General features: G+C 42.4%; 1 protein-coding gene across 1 annotated transcript in view; it reads right to left on the bottom strand.

Annotated features, from left to right (window-relative positions):
* The window catches only part of PPP6C (protein phosphatase 6 catalytic subunit), a 29,583-nt gene extending 8,037 nt beyond the window's left edge, over positions 1-21,546 (bottom strand). The window contains exons 1-2 of the mRNA XM_081236923.1: positions 21,346-21,546; positions 4,473-4,568 (exon numbers count right to left, since the gene is read on the bottom strand). Of these exons, the coding sequence (XP_081093049.1) occupies positions 4,473-4,568; positions 21,346-21,420 (171 nt within the window). The 5' untranslated portion in view covers positions 21,421-21,546. The remainder of the gene's footprint in view (positions 1-4,472; positions 4,569-21,345) is intronic.
* Between the last annotated feature and the right edge of the window lie 4,786 nt (positions 21,547-26,332).

Below are 26,332 nucleotides of genomic sequence, written 5' to 3'. Positions count from 1 at the left end.
CACAGATATATATATGACGTGTGTATGTATATCATATATCAGATATGTATAAGTAAAATCACACACAATATGAGCAGTGAAAAGTAAGTATATATATCTAAATACACTTTCAGTGTATATATATACACATACATATATGTGTCTGTGTTACTTTGGCCTAGTAACTCCTCTTCTGTGACTATATCCTAAAGGAAAAAAAAAAAAAAAGCTGTATAACATAGAGAAAATGCATCATAGCATCATTTCTAATAACAGAAGAAACAACCTTTGTGACTAACGTAAGGGAATGTTAATAAAGTATGATCTACCAATTCAAAGACCTGGACCTTAGGCAGTCATAAATCATGATTATAATGGAAACTATGCAGCAAACTGGGAAAATGACTAGGGAAAAGAAGGGAACACAAAACTATACCTCTAATATAACTATACAATTTTGTTATGTAAAAATTGAGTATGTACACACTCAAAGTCAGGAAGGAAACATTAAAAAGTTTTATGAAACAATTGCTTCTATAAAAGTGTGGTGAAAGAGTGAGTGTCCTTAGACTTTACTTCTGATGTCTGTAGAAACACATTCTTGAATAAAAGCTTTGTAAGTTTCCATTTAACTTATATATATTTAATGGATGATCAAAAATTCTGCTTTGGGGACCCCCAGTTCCTACTCCATACTGGTAGTTTTTTCCAAAATTCTTTAATATAATAAATATTTACTGAAAACATATGCAGACAATTAACCTTGTCACACATTACTGGAAGCCCATCTCATTATTTCACAAATAATTTCTACCATCTATTGTATGTTTTTCATATCACACACACTCTGTAAATGTTCTCATTTTAAAACAAAACCAATCCTGAGAAGTGGATTTTATTCCATTATTAGAGGCAAGGAAAGAGTTGGCTAACTCAGCAGTGTTTAAACTTTCTGGTTTCAGGACGCACTCATAGTCTTAAAAATTACAGGTCCCCAAAAAGCTTTTGTTTATATGTTATATGAATCAGTATTAACCATATTAGAAATTTAAAGTGTAACACATACCTTCATACAGGTATGTGTTACAAAAGGGAGGAAAATTTTAATAACCTTTAGAGATAATGGTGCATATTCTTCTTTTAATACATCAAAACTTGACAACTGGTCTCTTCTCAAACTCTGTTAGATAAGTTGGTCTAACACTTTGAGTGGGTAACACACTGGTTATTTGGAAAATGGAAATGACATTTCTTTATACATCATCAAAAAAATATGTTAATTTAATCACTCACCTCATCAGAAGAGTCTTTTAAGTATCAGAAGCTAGTAGCCTCATGGTGGTAAACTCAAAATTTCTAAAATTCCAATATTTCACTTGAAAACTCAAATTCTGTCATCAGCAACAAATAACGTCAATTGTTTTCCTTGAAGTGACTGGCTCACTTCGTTCACTTTTGCAAAACAGTTGCCAAATACCTGTAGTTTGTCATTCATTCTCTCAAGTAAAAACAGTGTTCCATTTAAAAAAAGAGGCTATTTCAGCAGGAGATGCAAAGAACTGCACAAGTACTTTTCTTTTGAGCAAACCATTTTTCTTTGATATGCAGCAGATGTGCTTTATGCATACTTCCTATTTCATCACAGGGACTACTCAAAAGATGTATCTACTAAGGGGTCAAGAGTGCCAATTAATATTACTGCTTCATCCAGGACATTCTTAAGTGATACTGGCACTTTATTTTACTGTACATGCATGCATGCTGGTGAAGAATACAATGACAACCAGCATAGGCTGATGACACTCCCTTGATTCATGCTGAGGCACCAACAGTTTTACCCTCAGTTGATTTTGTGCCATCTTATAGATGATCAAGGGTCCACAGGCCATATTTAAAGAACTGAAGAGCTAGCTGAAATGGCTTCTTAAACAGCTGTTATGTACCCAAGCAGGACTTAACTTAAACCAAGCTCTGTCTGACAATGAAGTCTGCAATCTCCTCACTAGATTATGCTGTTTCAGTGCTTCTCAGCAACTGTATGCTTGTCAACATTTCTTATGAGTTTATTTATACTCATAAACCAATCCTGCAATTCCAAAACTAGCCCAAGGGGAAGACAACTGTACAAGTTCCAAAAGATACACCTTACATTTGACTAGTCTGCAGACATTTAGAAGCTCCTCAAGTCCCATGCTTTTGATGAGCAATTGTTTTAAAGGGTCAAGTACAAGAGAAACACGGCTCAATTTGGTAGTAGTCTTAAAATAACATGGGCTGGGAGTTCCCTGCGGGCCTAGTGGTTAGGATTCCAGGCTTTCACTGATGTGGCCCAGGTTCAATCCCTGGTCAGGGAAGTGAGATCCCACAAGCCGTGCAGCCAAAAAATAAAGAAATAAATAATATGGGCCATTGGGCACCCAAATGAGTTTCAAATCTCAGCTCTGTCCCTTAGTAGCTGTGCGAATTTAGGTTAATTCCTCAATCTTTCAACTCAGTTTCCTTCTCTACAAAATCCTACCTCATAGGAACCTTAAAAAAAATTGACATGCAATATGTGAAAAGTACATTAATGTCAAAACACAAGATAAATGAAAGCAAGAATTGTACATTTGACTGAAGGTATATATAATCTATCAGTAGAAGTGCAAATTTATTATCTGAATTAATTTTAGCAGTTTGAAGTTGTGTCTAACTTCCTGACCTCTGATTATGACTATAATTCATATTATTGAAAAGTCTTGGGGAATTCCCTGGCAGTTCAGTAGTTAGGACTCTGCACTTTCTTTTTTTTTTTTTTTGCGGTACATGGGTCTCTCACTGTTGTGGCCTCTCCCGCTGCGGAGCACAGGTTCCGGATGCGCAGGCTCAGCGGCCATGGCCCACGGGCCCAGCCGCTCCGCGGCATGTGGGATCTTCCCGGACTGGGGCACGAACCCATGTCCCCTGCATCGGCAGGCGGACTCTCAACCACTGCGCCACCAGGGAAGCCCAGGACTCTGCACTTTCACTGCCAAGGGCACAGGTTCGATCCCTGGTCGGGAACTAAGATCCCACAAGCCTCGTGCTGCGGCCAATAAACACAGGTAACCCCTCAATTTTAATATTATAATCAAGGGAAAGCATTACTTGGTTTATTCCAGCTTTTAGAAATATGTTAAGGCACTGCTTATATTAATATCCTTTATGTTAGCAAAATACAAATATTTATTATCCTTTTGGAGAGAAGTTACATGGAAATTAAGAAGAACTCCTAAGGTCTACTTTAGAGAACTAGAATTTTAACAGATTAAATATGACATAGTGGGGGCCTCTATTTAGAAGCTGATAACATGCAGATGTCATTTATTATAACCTCACACATCCAGAGAACAGACTGAAAAACCAAAAAGAAAAGAGCTAAGTAGTCAAAATGGAACTTTATGGGACTTCCCTGCTGGTCCAGTGACTGAGAGTCCGCCTTCCAGTGCAGGGGACGCGAGTTCGATCCCTGGTCGGGGAACTAAGATACCACATGCCACAGGGCAACTAAGCCTGGATGCCGCAACTACTGAGCCTGCGCACTCTAAGAGCCCTAGTGCCGCAACTAGAGAGAAGCCGGCAATGAAGGGCCTGCGCGCCGCAACGGAGACCCAGGGCAGCCAAATTAAAAGAAAAAAAAAATAGAACTTTACTCATGGAGCAGCCCTCAATCACCACCAAGCTACACACATTTCTGCTCCTTTAGGCAGTCATAGTTAAGGTCCTGTAGGAATTCATAAATACTATGTTGTTCACAAATATTATGTCTTATAGCCCCAATTCCATTGCATGCACAGAGCAGTCTATGAGTGTTCTGTTCAGCTTTCATTTCCCAGTAAAAAAGAAAAAACTACAAATACACAGTTATCTAACTAGGCTAAACACTGACAGTAAGAGTCTAAAGATGAGGTGTACCCCTCCTGTCAATGCTCTGAAACTCTTAAAAACAAACACATAAAACCCCAGCAGATGAAAAAATGAACTGTCTTTCTCATCCCATTCTAGCACTGACTTGCTGTAAAATCATGCACCAATAATTTTATCTTTCTGAACTGCTGCTATTCTCATTCCCACTAAAGAAATGATAAATTTTCAATAAAATATGACACTAAGTGAACAGAACAGAAATGAACAGAATGAATAGAAAATTAGTGCCTAACACCAAAGCATCTGCTATCAATCATAATAACTATGAGCAGCGCACATTTGTATCTTATTATCTCCCCCTGTTCACAGAGCAATAATGCTTCACTTTTCACTTTCTAAGTATGATTTCAACAAAGTCCATGAGTAATTTGACCACTGCTTTTATTCACTTTAACAGTAACCAGGAATCATTAATGTCACACAGACTGAGGCACCCTAGCCAACCACCAGCTTTTTTTTTTTTTTTAATATTTTGCAGCACAACTGGAAACAGACATGGACTATGGACAGACAGTACAAAAGCTAAAAATCTCCTCATGAAATTTTACCTGTCCATGTATGTCTCCACACACTGTTACTGGTGTTGATACTGGCTGGACATTTGACTCTTCCAAGAGGAGGTCACAAACATAGTCACATAGCCGCTGTAAGAAGAGAAAATAAAATGCAACCTTTTATTACAATATTAAAACTGAAGACCAAATGCAAAAAAGACAAGAACTAATCCATGTACTGTTTCACAGGAAAGGAAACTATGATGATTCTGGGATTCGATTTCTGTCAGCTTTTACCTTCCTCTCACAATGCCTATTCCAAGATGCAAACTCCCAGGCTATACAGGTAATAGGTTCTAGAAGACAGAGAGCTCTGCAAGGAACTGTAAAATGATGTTTTTCAACAAAAAAAATGTAAAAGTCAATAATTTTAACAGGAAAAGGTTTTTTTTTTTTTTTTTATAATAGTGTTTATTTTTACTTGTTGACAGTTTGCTTTATTTATTTATTTATTTTTGGCTGTGTTGGGTCTTCGTTTCTGTGCGAGGGCTTTCTCTAGTTGTGGAGAGCGGGGGCCACTCTTCATCGCGGTGCACGTGCCTCTCACTATCGCGGCCTCTCTTGTTGCGGAACACAGGCTCCAGACGCGCAGGCTCAGTAATTTTGGCTCACGGGCCCAGTTGCTCCGCGGCATGTGGGATCTTCCCAGACCGGGGCACGAACCCGTGTCCCCTGCATCGGCAGGCAGACTCTCAACCACTGCGCCACCAGGGAAGCCCAGGAAAAGGTTTTAATCTGCTAATTTTTTTTTTTTTTTTTTTTTTTTTTTTTTTTTTTTTTTTTTTTTTTTTTTTTTTTTTTTTGCGGTACGCGGGCCTCTCACTGTTGTGGCCTCTCCCGTTGCAGAGCACAGGCTCCGGACATGCAGGCTCAGCAGCCATGGCTCACGGGTCCAGCCGCTCCGCGGCATGTGGGATCCTTCCGGACTGGGGCGCGAACCCATGTCCCCTGCATCGGCAGGTGGATGCTCAACCACTGCGCCGCCAGGGAAGCCCTTATCTGCTAATTTTTAAAGTACATTGCAAACCACGCACTTACCAAATATGACCCAGCAACTGCACTCTTGGCAAAGAAAATTTATAATCACATAAAAACCTGTACACAAAGGTCCACAGAAGCTTAATTCATAAGAGCCAAAAACTAGAAATAAATCAGTTGTCCTTCAACAGTGAATAAAGTATGGTACATTCACACCATGGAATACTATTCAGCAATAAAAAACAAACTATTGACACATGACAATCTGTATAAATTTCAAGGGATTTATGCTGAGTGGGGAGAAAAAAAAAACCCTATCCCAAAAGGTTATATACTGTATGATTCCATTTATATAACATTATTGAAATAAAAAATTTATAGAAATGGAGACCAGATTAGTGATTGCCAAGGGTCTAGGAGGTAGGGGCAGCAGGAGGGAAATGTGTATGGTTATAAAAAGGACAACATGTGGACTCCTTGGGGGTGATGGAACTGTCTGTATCATGAATGTGGTATTAGATACATGAGACTACAGATATAACAATACTGCATAGAACTAAATATACACACAAATGAGTACAAGTAAAACTGGAGAATTATGAACAAGATCGTGGAGTGTATCAATGTCAATAACCTGGTTGTGGTATTTGTTCCACAAGACGTTACTACTAGAGAAAACTGGGTAAACGGTACATGGGATCACTTGGTATTATTTCTTACAATTGCATATAAATCTATAATTATCTCAAAATAGAAACGTTAACAAAATTAATCGCAAAATGTAAGTCTAAAATTTAAGAGTCACTCTACCTTTTAAAAAGAACTCTAGGGGAACTTCCCTGGTGGCGCAGTGGTTAAGAATCTGCCTGCCAATGCAGCAGATACAGGTTCGAGCCCTGGTCCGGGAAGATCCCACATGCCGTGGAGCAACTAAGCCCGTGCGCCACAACTACTGAGCCTGTACTCTAGAGCCCACGTGCCACAACTGCTGAAGCCCACGCGCCTAGAGCCTGTGTTCCGCAACGAGAAGCCACTGCAATGAGAAGCCCGTGCACTGCAACAAAGAGTAGCCCTTGCTCGCCACAACTAGAGAAAGCCCTCACGCAGCAACGAAGACTGAACATGGCCAAAAATAAATATAAATAAAGAATCTGGGGCTTCCCTGGTGGCGCAGTGGTTGAGAGTCCGCCTGCCGATGCAGGGGACACGGGTTCGTGCCCCGGTCCGGGAGGATCCCACATGCCGCGGAGCGGCTGGGCCCGTGAGCCACGGCCGCTGAGCCTGCACGTCCGGAGCCTGTGCTCCGCAACGGGAGAGGCCACAACAGTGAGAGGCCCGCGTACCGCAACAAAAAAAAGAATCTGCCTGCCAATGCAGGGGACACGGGTTCGAACCCTGGTCCGGGAAGATCCCACATGCCGCGGAGCAACTGAGCCCGTGCACCACAACTACTGAGCCTGCGCTCTAGAGCCCACGAGGCACAACTACTGAGCCCGCGTGCCACAACTACTGAAGCCTGCGCGCCTAGAGCCCATGCTCCACAACAAGAGAAGCCACTGCCATGAGAAGCCCGCGTGCCACAACGAAGAGTAGCCCCTGCTCGCCGCAACTAGAGAAAGCCTGCGTGCAGCAACGGAGACCCAACACAGCCAAAAATTAATTAATTAATTAATTTTTTAAAAAAAACAACTCTAGGGACTTCCCTGGTGGTCCAGTGGGTAAGACTCCATGCTCCCAATGCAGGGGGTCCGGGTGTGACCCCTGGTCATGGAACTAGATCCCACGTGCATGCCACAACCAAGAGTTTGCATGCCGCAACTAAGAGTTCACATGCCACAACTAAGAAGTCCGCATGCCGCAACGAAGATCCAGCGTGCTGCAACTGAGACCTGGCACAGCCAAAATAAATATTAAAAAAAAAAAAAAGAACTGGGGGGGAATATTCCTTCCATCTGAGACCAGTTAATACTACAGTCAGAGGCCCTACTAGATTTTATGAAGATCTGCCAAGAAAGGACAAATTAAACTACTCAAGCATAATGAAATGATTTTAAACATTAATTAAGGAATCTAAATGCTACAATTTACTTAAATATATGAGAGACACACTTTAACAGTTATAGCTACAACACAGAGGCAAGCATAGGAGAGAACTCACAATGGGAGGGGGGAGGAAGAGCAAGAAAAAGTCCACCCCCCAAAAAATGAGGGTAAATCAAGGTGTTTAAAACATTTTCAAAATAAAAAGGTTTGCTCTTATTCGTAGGATAAGTTCTTCATCTTCAAAGAGCACCTCAAAGGCAAGATCATCCTTCTGGCCTGGAGTCCTTCTGGCCCTGAGTAGCGAGCTCCTTCTGTGCTGAATTTCCTACAACCCTCAGATGCTTCAATAAACAATCCTTGGTCCAGATATATAATCCATCCATTATTTGTAAAAGGAACAGATACTGGTGAGTGAAACAATGTTTCTGAACTCAGAGCCTTAAGTTTATCATGAACGATGGTCTCTAAGGTTCCTTCAGTTCCACTTTGCATTTGTTTAAAAAAAACAAAAACAAAAAACCTCAGCTTTTTCCTTCCTATGTCGGGAAAAACTCAGTTCTTCCCTACTTTGTGCTTCTTTCCTATGTGTCTCCCTTACTAGTCACACAGAACACTCACAGTTTTGACACTCCTGGTCACCAAATGTATGGAGGTTTTTTCTACCTACAATATGCAATTCTCTGCAACACCAGCGGGGTATCCTACAATTTAACTCAATTCTGACATTATCTACCAGAGATAGTGTCAGATTCCACAGGTTAAGGGCTCAGTCCCACAACACTGCCCCCTCCCAACTCCCCTGCCAATATACACACACACTTCAGACACCAGTTGGAAGCCCAGGTTATCACCTGCGCTTCTAACCAACCAGCTATAGATCAGAGGTTCCAAAGACCTCCCCCTTAGGTTTGAATAATTTGCTAGAGCAGCTCACTGAACTCAGGGAAACACTTGCATTTACCAGTTTACTAAAGGATGTGATAAAGGATACAGATGACATCCAGATTTAAGAGATGTGTCGGGCAAGGTATGGGGAAAGGAAGGAAACCACTGATCTTTTTACTATCACTATAGTTTTGCCTTTTTTAGAATGTCATATAGTTGGAATCATACATATGTTGTCTTTTCAGGTTGGCTTCTTTCACGTAGTAATACGCATTTAAGCTTCCTTCATGTCTCTCCATGGCTTGATAGCTCATTTCTTTTTAGCGCTGAATAATATTCCATTATCTCAATGTACCAGTTTATTTAACCATTTGTCTACTGAAGGACATCTTGGTTGCTTTCAAATTTTGGCAATTATGAATAATGCTGCCATAATCATGTGTATAGGTTTTACAGTGGATGTTAAGTTTTCAACTCATTTGGATAAACACCAAGGAGCATGACTGCTACATCATATGGTAAGGGTATTTAGTTTGCTAAGAAACTGCTAAATGACTTTCCAAAGTGACTGTACTAGTCTGCATCCTCATCAACAATGAGTGAGAGTTTCCGCTGCTCTACAGTTGTGCCAGTGTTTGGTGCTGTCAGTGTTTTGGATTCTGGCCATTCTAATAGGTGTGTAGTGGTACTGCCTTGTTGTTGTTGTTTTGTTTTGTTTTTGGCCGTACCACGCGGACTGTGGGATCTCAGTTCCCTGACCAGGGATTGAACCTGGGCCCTCGGCAGTGAAAGCAAGCAAGAGTCCTAACCACTGGACCGCTGGGGAATTCCCACCTTGTTTTAACTTGCATCTCCCTAATGACATATGATATGGAGCACCTTTTCATAGGCTTATTTGTCATCTACATATCTTCTTTGCTGAGGTATCTGTTCAAGTCTTTGGCCCTTTTTTTTTTTTTTTGGCTGCATTGGGTCTTCGTTGCTGCGCATGGGTTTTCTCTAGTTGCGGTGAGTAGGGACTACTCTTCGTTGCAGTGCGCAGCTTCTCATTGCGGTGGCTTCTCTTGTTGCAGAGCATGGGCTCTAGGCATGCAGGCTTCAGTAGCTGCAGCACATGGACTCAGTAGTTGTGGCATGCGGGCTCTAGAGTGCAGGCTCAGTAGTTGTGGCACACGGGCTTAGCTGCTCTGCGGCATGTGGGATCTTCCTGGACCAGGGCTCGAACCTGTGTCTCCTACATTGGCAGGCGGATTCTTAACCACTGAGCCACCAGGGAAGCCCCTTTGGCCCCCCCCTTTTTTTTTTTTTTTTGCATTACGCGGGCCTCTCACTGCTGTGGCCTCTCCCATTGCGGAGCACAGGCTCCGGACACGCAGGCCCAGCGGCCATGGCTCACAGGCCTAGCCGCTCCACGGCATGTGGGATCTTCCCGGACCGGGGCACGAACCCGTGTCCCCTGCATCGGCAGGTGGACTCTCAACCACTGCGCCACCAGGGAAGCCCTTGGCCCATTTTTAATAGGGTTGTTTGTTTTCCTACTGCTGAGTTTTAAGAGTGTTTTGTTTATTCTGGATAAAAGTCCCTTATCAGACATGTCTTTCACAAATATTTTCTCCCAGTCTGTAGCTTGCCTTCTCATTCTCTTGAAAGTGTCCTTTGCAGAGCAACGTTTTTGTTTGTTTTTTAAAATTTTTTTTGGCCGCGTGGCTTGTGGGATTTTAGTTCCCTGACCAGGGATCGAACCTGGGCCCTCAGCAGTGACAGCGTGAAATCCTAACCACTGGACCACCAGGGAATTCCCATGCAGAGCAAAGTTTTTAATTTTAATAAGCCCAGTGTTTCTCAATTATTTTTTCATGAGTAGTAGATTGTTTTGATTTGTTTGGGTTTTGTTTGGGGGACGGGGAACCAGGAATTTGTGGGGCTTTTTTAACAACTTCATTGAGATATAATTCAGACATCGTAAAATTCACCCCTTTAATGCATAAAATTCAATGGTTTTCAGCATGTTCACTGTTGGGCAACCATCACCATACTCAATTTTAGAACATTCTCATCACCCCAAAAAGAAACTGTATACTCATTAGCACTCATCTCCCACCTCCCACAACCCCACCCCACAGCCCTAGGCAATCACTAGTCTGCTGTGTCTATGGATTTGTTCATTCTGGACACCTAGAAGTGGGGTCTTTTGTAACTGGCTTCTTTCACTTAACATATGTTTTTAAAGTTCATCCACATTGTAACATACATGATTTGTTTGTTCTTCTTTATAGCTGAATAATATTCCATTGTATGTATTTACCACATTTTGCTTATCCATTCGTCAGTTGCTGGACATTTGGGTTGTTTCCACTATTTGGCTGTAAGAATTTGATTTTGACACACTAAGTCTGCAATGCCTATCAAACTTCAAAGTGCCTAAGATGTACTGTAAACAGCTGACCGAGTGAGTCCTGAATTCAAGGAAAAGGATCCAGGCTAGAGAGACCAATTTGGAGATGGTCAGGGAATATATATTTCAAGTCATGAGACTTAGAAGAGACAACTAAAGTGGCTGCTTACAAATAGAGAAAAGGATAAGTTACCAAAACGAGTCTTAATACTTCACACAGAAGTTAGGGACAGAAGGAGGAACCAGCAAAAGGGACTGCTTGATAAGGTACAAAGGAAACCATGAGAGCGTGGTGTTATGGAAGTCCGGTGAAGAAAATGTTTCAAAAGAGGAGGAATCAGCTATGTTCAATACTGATGGAGGGGGCTTCCCTGGTGGCTCAGTGGTGAAGAATCCGCCTGCCAGTGCAGGGGACACGGGTTCGAGCCCTGGTCCCGATCCCACATGCCATAGAGCAACTAAGCCCATGCGCCACAACTACTGAGCATGCACTCTGGAGTCTGCGAGCCCCAACTGCTGAGCCTGTGTGCCACAGCCGCTGGGGCCTGTGCGCCTGGAGCCCGTGCTCTGCAACAAGCACCGCAATGTGAAGCCCACGCACCACAGCAAGGAGTGGCCCCCCTCGCCATAGCTGGAGAGAGCCTGCACGCAGCAATGAAGACCCAACGCAGCCAAAAATAAATAAATAAACAAACAAATAAACAAATAAATTTATTTTAAAAAATATATATATATTGAGTTGGCCAAAAAGTTCCGTAAAACCTTATGGAAAAACCCGAAGGAACTTTTTAGCCTACTCAATATATGACTCAATTTATCTGAAATGCCTGGAATAGGCAAATCCATGAAGATATAAAATAGATTAATGGTTGCTTAGGGCTGGACTTTGAGGTAAGGGGTAATGGGGAGTTTCTGTTAATGGGTATAGTTTTTCTTTGGGATGATAAAAATGTTCTAACATTGATTATGGCAATGGTTGCACAACTCTGTAAATATATTAAAACCCACTGGGAAAAAAACCCCACTGAATTATACACTTTAAAAATTAATTTTATGATATGTGAATTATATCTCATAAAACTGTTATTTTTAAATTAATAATATATATTACCTCTTTAAAAATAATAATTACCACGTTGACCATAACCACTCAAATCTACTCCTTGTGGATAGAGGTAGCTGTCCTCCCAATCAATTTCAAAAGATCAGTGTTGTACAACATCCTCTTTCTATTATAATCCATTAGACCTGTGATATATAATTTATTATTTGTATAGTAATTAGCTCCCAAAGTTTACAATTACTATTTGCATTTTTTTTCACCCTAACTCACTTCCATCTAGCTTAAGGGTAGTTCCAAAGGACAAATATGCCATGATTGTCCTGTATTTTTTTATAGTCTTTCATTACCACCTCCCTTCTCAGTCAGCCAGAAAAAAGAGCACTACTTTTTTTAGGTTAGCCTCATAGAGCAGCAATGTATACTTTTAAATGTACTTTCTGTAACTACACAATTTTTAAAATAAAACAAAATAGTGATGTTTTAAAGTACCTATCTCAGGACCTTACCCACCTTTCTTAGGTATAATGCCTTGCTCAATTAATATTTGCGATTTTTTTCAGGTACACTCACCAAACCTCCTCAAAGAGAATTCCACCAAGGTATCTGCAGAAGTGCTTTGCTGTAATTTGTCCAGGAGTGGGCAGAGTTTTCTGTTTGTTGCCAGGAGGCCTGCATGTTCTCAGGCACTTGTCCCACGCACACTCTTTCAGACTGCACATCTTTTAAGAACAGGCCTAACTTCCATCAGTGAAGGTCAGGGCCCATACCTAATATATTCTCTGACATAAGCGTATAATGTTGATCTCTCCTCCTGCCCACTCTTGTAAATTTGGGGGCTCCACCAAATTTGGTGTACACCCCTTTAAAGATCAATTATTAGTATGTTACCCAAACAAACCAACCTACTATAAACTCCACCATGAATTAAGCCAGACTGTCCTCTAGAGAGGGCTGTCCCCACCCTGCATTACACTGCACTCCTTTCCCAATTGCTTTTTCCCAAATTGCACTTTAATGTCATACTATCAACCTGTAGTAAAGGACATTATAGGAAACAGTCCTCTTACAGAGCTTGTCATTGCGTGGACTATAAACAAGGTGCATAGGATGCTGTGATTAAATAGTTGCCTTCAAGGAGGACGGGAGAGGAATGTCTCTTTGTTTCTTCCATCAGGGATAGATGTGATTTCCCTGAGAAGCTTATTTTTATCATCTTAAAGACTCTGTAAATTTTTAATTGATCAGTTTACATCCTTCTGTAGGCTCCTAGAAAGCTTAAGGCCTAATCTCAAGGAAGTAACCCAGTCATCATAGCTTTTATTTTATATGTACTATTCTTATTTTTCCTATTGGCTCCATCTTGGTTTCCTATCTTTATTTTCTTTTTGTCTCATTTTTCTTACTTATTCTGAATATAATTTATCTTGCTATATTGAATGCTTCTTTGTAAACCACTCTATATCCTTTTTAGAACAAAGTGAGTTATCATTTAACATTCTGAAACTAATCACAGCACAGATTCGTGAGGGACTTTATAGTTCCCATTTTGAATGCTGCAGAATTTGCACCCACATATGACTGGCTCTCCTGGCCCATAATGCCTCCTGAACTGCAAGTCACTTATGGTGACTGGCCCAAACCCCCAGTGCTGATCTGAAAGTAACAGGAGACCATTAGCTAAAGAACATCACTGTGAAACCCTACTAAAAGCCAGTGAGTGCCTAGCAAACCATGTAAACTACTTAGGCAACATCTTCAACCCGAGGCCAGGCACCCTAAGTTGAGTAAAGTTAACAGCTGCCTCCTATAACTGTCACTTCTGCAGTCCCAACAGAGGACTTAGAGCACTAAGCCTCTAAGCCAAAGCCACTGCCTCTCATCGCTCCAGTTCAGCAGCAGCTTAATTCATGTCAAGAATTCATGTCAAGAACAGATAAAAATAAGAAGTCTATGGGCTTCCCTGGTGGCGCAGTGGTTGAGAGTCCGCCTGCCGATGCAGGGGACACGGGTTCGTGCCCGGGTCCGGGAAGATCCCACATGCCGCGGAGCGGCTGGGCCCGTGAGCCATGGCTGCTGAGCCTGCGCGTTCGAAGCCTGTGCTCCGCAACGGGAGAGGCCGCGACAGTGAGAGGCCCGAGTACAGCAAAAAAAAAAAAAAAAAAGAAGAAGTCTATGAAATTTCAGTACAAACTCTACATATGTCAGCCAACTACACACACAGTGGACTCTCAGAGCCCAGTCTTGCCATGGGACAAGCCCCTCCAAAGCCCTTCACAGCTTCTTTTTGCAGCTTGATTTGTAGGAAGCACGGTTTGTTTCTCTTTCTGCCTCAAAGCAGTCACTCAGGCAAGATTCTCAATCTTACCCCAAATTTAGGGCAAACTACACCCATTTCTCCCCACGGTGCCTAATTAATTCCTAATCCTTGAAAAAGTAGAGGTTCATGGACCCATTCTTAGGAGACCCTATTTCCCTTCTCTACATTTTCCTCAAGATACTTGTTTACAGATCCACTCTATTCTCTGCTCCTGTCTCCCTGTTCTCTCTTGCCCCTCAAATACACTGGGTTTTGAATTTCTGTAATTCTTCGTTTAGCTGATCTTGTTATCTGAAACATACTATTTCCTTTATTTACTTTTACATACTGGTATTTATAAAATCTCTTATCTTAAGAAATAAAAATCTATCTAAGATTATATTCTACACAGCCTTTGAATAGAGTCTCTACTATAACACAAATCACTGGGAATGAAGAGTGGGAGCAGGAATCCAAAATGACAATGATATTCACACGCTAACAATACAGGAGGAAATATCTGTACCTTCAATAAAAACCAGAGTTTCTGAGCCCTGGCGCTACCGACAACTCTCCGTTGTGGGGGCTGCTGTCCTGTGCACTGTATGATGTTCATCAACATCTGGCCTCTACACCCCCTAGATAGCTGTGAAAACCTACAAGTGTCTCCAGACATCGCCAAATATCCGCTCAGGGGGCAGAATCACCCCCAGCTGAGAACCACTGGTCTAGACCGTTCTCCTGAGTTTAACACTATTAGAACAGTGTCTGGAGCACATTTGGTAATCAATAAATATTTGTTACCCAACAGATCTGTTTATCCAACAGTCTTCTGAACGTTTCTGCCTCAATGTCTTGACTTGGCAGCATCTCAAATTCAGTCTGGCCCAAACCAAACTCCCTTGTAATGCCTTAGTCTAGTTATTAGTATTTACTAAGTAATCCATGCCAGAAACTAAGAGATTACACTCAACTCTTCTCTCTCTCTCTCAAACCTAGACATAATCTGTCAACAGGTCCTATTATACCATCTTCATTTCCTCTTAAACACCACAACCACTTGTCACTGGCTTACTTCAAAAGCTTTCATGTCATCTGGTCTACTGCTCCTATGACATTTTTGTCCCATTCCAATCCAAGGTCCATAATGCTGCTAGAAAATTCCTAAAACCTGTCACTGTCCCCCTTAAAAACCTCTCAAGGACACTCCTCTGTCTACGATAGTGTTTCCCAAACTCCATTCAGATATCATCTTTATGATTTTGTCATATTCCTACTACATACAACAGTGTATCTAATAGTTTTCTTTGAATCTACTTTTTAGTAGATTTAGTAGATATTTTTTAAAATATCACCAAGCATGATTTATTTGTTTTTCCCTAAAATATGAAAACATTTCAAAATGTTTATACATGAACCATCTCAAAGATAAAAATTCAAGTTTATCAGCCTCGTCTTCCATGATTTGGTCTCTGCCTGTCTTCCCTGAACCACCTCAAGCCATACCAAACTACTTCAAGTTAACCAGCCATGTTCTTTTAGATTAAGCTATACCATTGCACATGGTATTTCTTCTGCTTCATGTTCTTTCCTTCCCGTCTTGTCTACCTGAAAAAACTCCGCTCATCCTCTCATTGCTCCTCCTTTGTGAAACCATCTGTGGCTCCAGAGTTAGATGCTGCTTCTTCTATGTTCTCCGATATGCTGGACAGCTCTCTATTTTAGCACCTACCAAACTATGTAATGATCATTTGTTTACCTCTCTATCTCCCCTACTATATTGAGAGCCCCTCAAAGACAGAGGGAAGTGCCAAATTCTATCTCTAGCATCCACAGGGAATAGTACTTGACACAGGAGACAGTTAAAGAAATGTCTGTTGTAAAGCAGTACAGTTTGATTCAACATACCTTAACTGAGTGTCTATCACATACAAGGCAGTGTTCTAAGACTGTGGAGAATACAAAAATAAACAAGATATGATCCTGGCCCTTCAAGAAGCTTGCAGTCTAATGGTGGAGACAGGTATATTTACTATCATACAAGACAGAACAATACAAGTGGTAGTAAAATGGAACAGAAAGTGCTCCGGGGCAAAGGTTAGTATAGAACAGAAAGAATGGAAAATTTTTTTGGCCTTGCCAAACGTCTTGCGGGATCTTAGTTCCCGGACCAGATATTGAACCTGGGCCATGGCAGCGAAAGCACCGAGTCCTAACCACTGGACCACCAGGGAATTCCAGAATGGAAATTTTAAATAGCAAATAAATTCTGGTATATACTCTGCTGACTCACTGTGCCAAAAACACTTACACCTTATGAGGTCCTGATATTTGTTCTGCCTATCACAGTGATAGAGTGGACATGAAGGTACTCTGAAAACTGTAAGTAGCTGTGTAAATTCTAACCATTACTAATAATTCTGACTGTGGAATCCAGGAGCCCTGTATGGAGAAAGTGACATCTGAGCTAGAACTAAAAAGGGCATGGAGGGGAATTCCCCGGTGGTCCAGTGGTTAGGACTCTGTGCTCTCATTGCTGTGGGCCCGGGTTCAATCCCTAGTAGGGGAACTAAGATTCCACAAGCCATTTGGCGCGGCCGAAAAATAAATAACTAAATAAATAAAATGAAAAGGGGCATGAAGGGTATTGTATAGAGGAAACATAAGTGGTAGTTATGGACGTGAACCCTGGAGCCAGACTGCCTAGGTCTGAATGCAGCTCCTTCACTTACTTACTAGCTATATGCCTTTGAAAAGTTACTTAATCTGCCTGTGCTTGAGATACCTGTCTGTAAAATGGGGCAAATGTTAGTACCCAACTCACACAGTATTAAATGATTTAATATTTGTGCTATATAAGTATTAAGTAGGTAAAAGAAAGAGACTAAGCAGAAGCAAAGAAGCAGGGAAGTACAAGGCACACTGTCAGAAGAGAGCACTCTAATGGGCTCAGAATGGAAGGTAAAAAGAAAGGTGATTAAGTGGAAGACATACTTAGAAAAGTATGCTATTTGCCATCCTAAAAGGCTATTAACTGTATCAGAAAGAGCTCTGCACAAAGAGGCTTTCCAACTTAATTTACTGATGAGCTGGACATCCTCAGGCAGATCATAAACTCTACAAAGCTCAGTTCCCCCTCAGTAAAGTGAGAATACAGAACTAGGCAAACTCTGATTCTCTCTCAGCTCTGAAATTCTAGAAAAGGGTCTGGGGAGTCATTAGAAGTGTGCACTGTCCCATAGGAAACCTACTACCACATGTAGCTATTGAGCACCTGAAATGTGGCTGATCCAAACTGGGATGTATTGTAAATGTAAAACATATATCACATTTTGTAGACTTAATACAAAAAAAAGACAAGGTATTATGTTAGTAATTTTATATTAATTGCATGTTGAAATTGGGTTAAATAAAATATTACTAAAATTGATTTCACCTATTTTTTTAAAATAAATTTATTTATTTATTTATTTTTAGCTGTGTTGGGTCTTCGTTTCTGTGCGAGGGCTTTCTCTAGTTGCGGCAAGCGGGGGGCCACTCTTCATTGCGGTGCACGGGCCTCTCACTATCGTGGCCTCTCTTGTTGCGGAGCACAGGCTCCAGACGCGCAGGCTCAGTAGTTGTGGCTCACGGGCCCAGTTGCTCTGCGGCATGTGGGATCTTCCCAGACCAGAGCTCGAACCTGTGTCCCCTGCATTGGCAGGCAGATTCTCAACCACTACGCCACCAGGGAAGCCCTCACCTGTTTGTTTATACTTTAAAAAATTTAACAATTTGAGGCTCACATTTCTGAGCATTTTCTATTGGACAGCGCTGCTACAGACTGTTTTCAGAAGACCCAAGAGACTGTGATTCTGTAGCCAAAAAGACAAAATGCCAAGCATTATCAGAAAGGGTCTCAGAAAGATTATAAATGAAAACACTGAAAAAACTATTCTAGCCCTATAGAAAGCCACAGTCTGCCCCTAACTGCTGTACTGTGTTCATTTTTCCTTGAAATACCTAAAGAAATATAATATACAAAACCAAACAACTCAGGTAAACAGAATGATCAGTAAGACAGGCAATAAGGTGAGTGACAAGACTAACAGGCTTCAAATCTAGAAGGCTCAAGACTACTATATATGAGAATCTATAAAATCAGATAGAGGCTGAATAAGGAGGTACAAAAGGCTCTTCACCAAGTCTTAGAAAAAAGCAAGGGAGAATTCTCTGAAGCTTTATGGAGGCATTTCAAACAGAGGTACAATTTTGCAGAGCAGTGGCCTTATATGAGAAACAGAGATGGCTCAGTGGCCTTATATGAAAAACAGAGATGGCTCAGACTAAACATAAAAGTGAGTTCCAAAAAAGATTACAGCAACTATCAATCCACAGAAGTAGTTACTTCTCCCTGTGTTGTATGTCTGAGGTGGACACTAGTATTCTCCCAACCCCTACCATGGAAACTGTCTTCAGTTCTTCAGTAAAAAAGAAAACAAAACTGAACACCAACTCAGTGTGCAACTTCTTTACTTACATGGGACCTTTAAGAACTGTCGAAGGGATCAGACAATCTCCAAGTTATAGAACCTCTCCCATGACAAAATACTTAAGTGTAAGTATTCAGTAAACCTGTCTTTCATCATTCATTCTTACATTTGGTCAGATATGGAATCTGTGTCTTCTATGATCCTCTCTGAAATTTTTTTAGTGGGTGAGAATCACACGAACTCTTTTTTAAGAAATGTTATGCTTTGGTCCACTCACCTTCACATAACACCCTTATTCCTTCAAAACAGTTATGTACATTTGACCCAGGACTAGTGATTTGACCATTTCCAATTTAGATACAGAGAAATCATGATTAGATCTAGAACATCCTATGCATTTATTATTTTATTTAGTATCTCCAACTTCCAGTCAATTTAAAACAGAGGTAAATTTCGGTCTATTTTCCTACCAGAACAAATCTTTTCCATAATGATCATTAAGTGGCCCCAATGATTTCTTTTCTTCCTTTGATAGAATATTTTAGTTTGGCTTTGAAGCCTCAGAAAAAGTGCTCCTGGAATACTTTCTTGGCCTGCCTAATTTTAGTTTGCATTTCATGCCAAGAGGGAGAAACAGAATTAAATTTCTTTAAATACACCAGAGATGCAGCACAAGAAAATTAATCTGATAAAAACATTTCCAGGGCTTCCCTGGTGGCGCAGTGGTTGAGAGTCTGCCTGCCAATGCAAGGTACGCGGGTTCGTGACCCGGTCCGGGAAGATCCCACATGCCACGGAGCGGCTGGGTCCGTGAGCCATGGCCGCTGAGCCTGCGCGTCCGGAGCCTGTACTCCGCAACGGGAGAGGCCACAACAGTGAGAGGCCCGCGTACCGCAAAAAAAAAAAAAAATCCAAGACAACGAAGAAAAGCCTCCACTTATATAGAAAAATTCAGAATTTTTTTTTCTAGTAGTTGGTCGGGGGGGGTGGGGGGAATTTACTAGGAAACAGATACACACTAAGTACAGTCCAATTGTGTTGCAAAGGGAAATGAAATGGTTTAACAACTATATTCTCTTAGGTTAGGAAGGAAATCTAATGTTTATCAAACTAAGAGGTCTAAAGAAAATCCAACTGATTTGTCTTTCAAATCATTTCAATATCCAATATCAAGATACATTTCATAATAAGCAATATTTTACTCATTATAAACACAAAGCTTAAAACTGCTTTACATATCCTAAAGAACAGAAGACTCCACATCAATTCACTGACATGCAAAAACCAACTTTAGTTTTGCAATGAACTGGGTCACAATGTTGCGATTTTTTAAGGAAAAATCCTTGTTTCCTAAAAAGCCATATGCAGAAAGAAGCTACAAAACTATCGTCACAAGAGCATGAAAGCTTCATTTCTACTAATACTAGCTTTGTCCCCATTTTAATTAAATTATCCTGTTAAAAAGGGGAAAATGGACAAGAATGACTCCCCTATCAAACAGCACATATAATTAACATACAAGTTAGTTACATTCACAACAGCTCCTGTGGCCTTAATCATTTTGCATACTGTTGACTGATGTTAAATATCAACTCCCTGTACCAAGAGATGGCAAAAGAAAAAACCAGTAATATCTTCCTTAAGAGAAAAAAACTCACGGACAAAAATAAATTACTTTAAACCCACAGCTTAAAGAATAAAAAGAACTCAAAATTATCAACAGTTTACCCACTTACCACACAGCAAATCAAAGTTAATTGAACAAGAACAGGCACTACCACTAACCTCTAAACACTACTAGTCACCTAAGCACTGGTTTTAACAAACGCATAGAAACTTGTCAAAAAAGCAGTATCCCAAAGACTTACATTCCTTTATTCTTACATTCATTCCTTTACCCAAACATAGGTTTACTGTTGCTAGGACTCTGCAGTACAAAGAACGACTCATTTCCTTTGGAAAACCAAAACAACGAAATCTTGAGCTAAGAAGAGATTGGGGCGGGGTGGGGGGGAGCGGGGACAACTTAAAGGACAGAAACGTATTGGTGTTTATTGAGAGCCTGTTACTTTATCCACTTAAAACAGCTCAAAGACGTGCTCGAAAACGGGTTCACACTGGAATGAGCAGAAGAAAACCAACACTCCTAAAAAGCAACTGGGAGAGTGCTCGGGCAGAGGGACGACTTGTTCTCTCACCCTACCAGACCGCTCGGGCCCCCGCCTGCCCCTTCCCATCCCCATTCCTCAGGCACCTAAACCCACTGGGGCCGCGTTCCGGGAGCACGCTGCATCCCCTGTCAGACGCCGGCCTCCCCGCGCTCCTGTCACCGCCTCTGGGGGGATGACCGCTGCCACTGCCCGCGGAGGCTCGCCTCAGACTCCGAGACCCGGGGTCGGGGTGAGGGGAGAGGAGTCTTGTAAGCAAAGCCGTGAAGACTCGAGCCCCGGGGCAGCCCCAAGGCCAGGACGGGCAACCCTGGGGCAGAGGCCGCGACATCCCTTGGGGTCCCCGCCGAGGGAATCGGGATGGCATTCGGGGGACTCGGGCTGCCCCCGCTCCCCGCGTGACGCCAAGTCGGAACGAGTCGCCTCGCACCGCGTTAGGCCCTCCACCGTGACGGGACAGGACACCGCCGGGGGTCCCGCGGAGAGAGGAAGGGCGGGCCGGCGGGAGCCCCGCTGCCGGAAGGGGGGGAGCCCCGAAAGCAGCGCTCCCGCCCCGGCCAGGCTCACCTTCAGATCGTTCTCCGGCAGGTATTTGCACAGCCGCGCTATCTCCACATACTTGTCCAAGTCCAGGGGCGCCATTTTAGAAATAACAAGCCCCGACGGCAGCAGCGGCGTCCGCGGCTATGCTAGCGGCGGCAGCGGCGGAGGCCGAAGCCGGAACCCTCCCTACGTCACGTCCGGCCCGTGAGACGCGTCTACGCAGCGGCGTAAAGCTTGACCCGATTTTCCCCGCTGCTTCGGCACGCCCCACGCTCTCTCCCGAGGAACACAGGATGCAGGCCCCCAGGGCCCCCTGGGTCCAGGATGCTGAAACTGCTGAGACCCGTAGTTGTTTAGCGTGGGGTGTGCTGGGATTTGTAGTTTTCTATAGTGGCCAGCTACTCTTCCTCCCCTTCCCTTCCTCTAGACTTTCACCTCTGGGGACCCAGCGAGGCTTTTACGATGCAAAATGGCAAAGTAGGTGACACTAGCCATTCCCTGGTTTCTCACTCCGACCCTTGTAAGCATTCTCTCACCAGAATATCTTCACTTAAAAATTGGGTAAGCCTGGGGACTTCCCTGGCGGTCCAGTGGTTAAGACTATGCGCTTCCACTGAAGGGGGCACGGGTTCCTCCCTGGTCAGGGAACTAAGATCCCGCATGCTGCACGGTAGGGCCAAAAAAAAAAAAAAAAAAAAAGTTGGGTAGGCCTGGCCGTATAATAACCTGTTTGCACCTTTCCAAGGCCTTAATAGAAACCTTGCCTAAACCCTTGGCAGAGATGTCAGGCTACCAACTTTCCAGCCTGGAAAGAAAGGAAACAAATATTAAAGCTCTTCTTAGGCCAGGCACTATACAAATGCTGTTTTTCTGTCTAATCCTCATAACGACTGATAGCAAAGGAAGGCTCAGAGAGGTTGAGTAACTTGCCCAGATCTCACAGGGTATAGGCAGGGGAGCCAAGACTGGAATAGGTCTGGGTGGCTTAAGTCTACTTCAGTGCATGTCCCATGAGGGCAGAGAGTTTTTTTGTTGTACCAAGAACAGGACCTGGTACTTAGTACACTTTCAACATTCCTTCACTCAACAGCTATTAATTGAACACTTAACTATATGCCAGGTACAGTTGTAGGTGCTTAGTGTATTCTGCAAACAAAATAGAAGAAGATTCCTCTCCTCAACCTGTAGCTATATTCCAGTAAAGGAGACAGAACATAAACCATTAAACAATAATATAGTAAATAACTGTAAAGTATATGAGAAAGTGGTGGGCTTCCCTGGTGGAACAGTGGTTAAGAATCCACCTGCCAATGCAGGGGACACGGGTTCGAGCCCTGGTCCAGGAAGATTCCACATGCTGCAGAGCAACTAAGGCCGTGCGCCATAACTACTGAGCCTGTGCTCTAGAGCCTGCGAGCCACAACTACTGAGCCAATGTGCCACAACTACTGAAGCCCGCACGCCTAGAGCCTGTGCTCTGCAACAAGAGAAGCCACTGCAATGAGAAGCCCGTGCACTGCAACGAAGAGTAGCCCGCACTCGCCACAGCTAGGGAAAGCCTGCGCACAGCAGAGAAGACCCAATGCAGCCAAAAATAAATAAATAAATTTTTTTAAAAAAGTGGTAAGTGCTAGGGGGAAAAAAAACGGAGCAAAGGGAGATGTAGTGATGCATGTTTAGGAATCAACAAGGAGGTGGGGGAGTTAGCCATGCAGTTACTTGAGACAAATTATAGAGAGGAGCCGATGCAGAGACCCTAAGACAAAAGCATGTCTAGAATCTTTGGGAAATGGCAAGATTTAGTGTGGTTGGATCAAGGTGAGAGGAGTAGGAGAGGAGATGAGAGAAAAGAACACTGATTTTTACTTTCGATGTAATAGGGAATTATTGCCGAGTCTTGAGCAGAGAACTAACATGATCTAACTCATTTTAAAAGGGTCACTCTGGCTGCTGTGTAAGACTGTAGGAGGCAATGATTGCAGCTGAAAGACCAGTTAGGAGACGGTTATATAGTCCAATAGTAGCCGGTGCTCAGTAAATATTTGTTGCTCAAGTGACCCTGGACTGGATCCTCTGGCCCTAAAGTGTATTTTGACAACATGTAGCGAAACTTTATTGAGGTCTCTGGGTGATGTTCTTTGTATTATAACTGTTCTGTAAGTATGAAATTGTTTCAAAGTAAAATTAATTTTTAACAGTCTGTTACAGAATGGTGCTCACAAGCATAGATTTCTTCATTTATTCAACGAATACCTATGATGTGAATGAGACCGATATGATCCCTGCCCTATGGCACTTACAATCGGATAACAAACATGTAAATGAGGAAAGAATTAATTACAAAGTATGATTAATGGCAAAAAAAGGGGGAAAAAGGGAAAGAAGGAGTGCTGTAAGTAAGAAAAATGGAGTAGAAGACGCCTACTTTAGGTTGGCAACATAGTGGAGGTAAAGTGTGCAGACTCTAGCACCAAATGGCTAGAGTTCAAGCCCAGGCTCTACTACTCCCTGTGTGACTTTGGCAAAGTTATGTATCCTTTCTGTGCTCCACTTTTCTCAGTTCCAGTGTGGTGATAATAACAGTGCTTGCCTCATATGGAGATGACAAGAATACTTCTAGGCTTGTACTGAGGTTAAATAGAGTTAATATATGGAAAGGGTTTAAAACAATGTCGTGTACAGTGAGTGCATTGTGTTAGCTCTGAATATTGGGTGGACAGAAAAGGCCTTTTTGAAGAGGTAAGATTTAAGACTTTAGGGGGAAAAAAAGTATAGGGATAATATGCTTAGAGTTTTTTGGAGGAAAAAAAACCCCAAGTGAGGGAAAGATGCTATTGTTGTTTGATTTTTTTTTTTACAGTCCTCTGAAAAACTGACAATTCACTTTTCATCTTTGAACCCCAGTAACTGGGAATTAATCCTATTCAAATATCGTCTCAGAATTGGGAAGGGAGACAAATAGGGAGATGGAAATGAACGTTCTTTACAAACAATAAAGTGCTTGAAAGGAAGGTGTCACCAGCATCATTGCTTCCCTTGCTGATAAGTCAGTGAACAGGTAGGTAATGAAGACAATCCCCTTCCAGTGAAAGTAGGGGGCAGTCCTCACATTACCAAACTGTCTGGCAGTAAGAAGGTCCCTCCTGCAGACCCACCTCATTCAGTGAATCTCACTCTTGACATTCCCAGTTGGGTGAGTTCTTAGAAGAGATGATAGACACATTGGGTGGTGTGTTACAGAGACAGTGTACAGAGCTTGCTGACTGGAATATGTTCTTAGTCTTCCTTGCACGAAACAGGAGATCTGGGTTCCTCTTCTCCCATTTATGTGGGTTAGTCATTTTAACTTCTCTGGGCCTCAATTTCCAGTTTAAAAATAGATCTCCAAAGTTCTTTCCAGCACTTCCTGAAAAGTGATTTCTAGTCTAAAAGCATAGATCCCACAATGAAAATTAGTTGCTATTTTGCCCACAAACCTCTTCCAATTTTTCTTGTTTATGTGCAACTCCAGCATGGCACCTTGAAATGGATTTAGCCTAAAGACACAGGGGGTGAAGAAGCATTCTGCATCTGTGAGCAGAAATCTCCATCTAGATGCACATGGACGTATGGCAGAGCCAACCTGGCCTTAGTTTTCTTTCCTGAAAGAGCAGGAAACTCCTCTTTGGCAAACAGTCAGTGGAGATTTTTCCATTAACATGGGAACTCACAAAGACTCCAGGTCTTTGGAACAGGATAGGTGAGCAATAAAAAGAGCTACAGACTGCAAATTCCATCTTGTCAATAAATTTCTGTTATGGTTTCAAGTAGCGAAAAGATTTACCAAGTTCACCTTTCAGCTGTACTATCGAATCCTCTCAACTGCTCCCTCTCTGAGGTAGGTAATTACTATTCCCATTCTAGAGATGAAGAACCTAGAGCTCAGAGAGGGTGAACTTGCCAAATGTCAAGGTTAGATGGTTAGTGCGGGAGCCTGGATGTGAACCCAAGTATGTCTGTCTGCTTCCCACTCTGCTACCATAGCTCTTTGCAGCAGGCGTGCCTATGGTTTCCTTCCTTAGCTGTTTCCTCCAATTCCTAGGATACAACAACTCAGCCCTCCTGATTGTGGGGTTCTCCAAAACATAGACATAGGTGAGCCAGCTCTCCATTTTCAGGAAAGCCACAGGGAACCTATGGTTATGAAGGAGACCACAGTAATGCAGATGAATACATCTCACTCAGGACTGGTGTCTAGAGTTCATTTACACCTAGGAATAGCATTACATTTTACATACAACCAACTCTGTGCCAGTCACTGGGCACTAAACAGTTTATATACATTAGCTCATGTATTCCCCACCATAACCTTGTGACAGAAGTCTTATTAGCTCCATTTTACAGACTGGTGACACTGGGGCCCAGAGAAAACTATCTTCCGCAAAAATAGATACTTTCCTTGATGAACTTTTTATTCCTTGCATTTTTTATGAGCGTACCTAGTTATTTGTTTTTCTGTTTAATCTCTCTCTAGTTTGTAAACTCCAGGAGGCCAGGGGCCAGGTTTGCCTGGTTCGCCATAGTGCCTGCTATAGTTACAAACGCGAATTATGGAATACGTCAGCTCTTTAGGGCACCAAAGCTTGAAAAGGCCTAAAGACTAAACAGGGGGACTTCCCTGGTGGTCCAGTGGTAAAGAATCCGCTATACAATGCAGGGGACACAAGTTTGATCCCTGGTCAGGGAACTAAGATCCCACATGCCGCAGGGCAGCTAAGCCTGTGCGCCACAACTACTGAGCCCGCGTGCCACAAACTACAGAGCCCATGCACCCTGGAGCCTGCGCACCACAACTAGTGAGAAAAAACCCGCAGGCCACTACTAGAGAGAAGCCCACGGGCCACAACTAAGATCCTCCGTGTCACAACTAAGACCCGACACAGCCAAAAATAAATAAATTTAAAAAAAAAAAGACTGCGTAGGGAAATTTCACACCTAGGAAAGCACACTCAACTCTCCCTTTCAGAAACCA

Source organism: Mesoplodon bidens, assembly GCF_964165515.1.
Source record: "Mesoplodon bidens genome assembly, chromosome: 6".
In the NCBI taxonomy this organism is placed as follows: domain Eukaryota; kingdom Metazoa; phylum Chordata; class Mammalia; order Artiodactyla; family Ziphiidae; genus Mesoplodon; species Mesoplodon bidens.
Note: the sequence above shows the minus strand (reverse complement) of the source record. Positions and strands in the feature narration are given on the sequence as shown.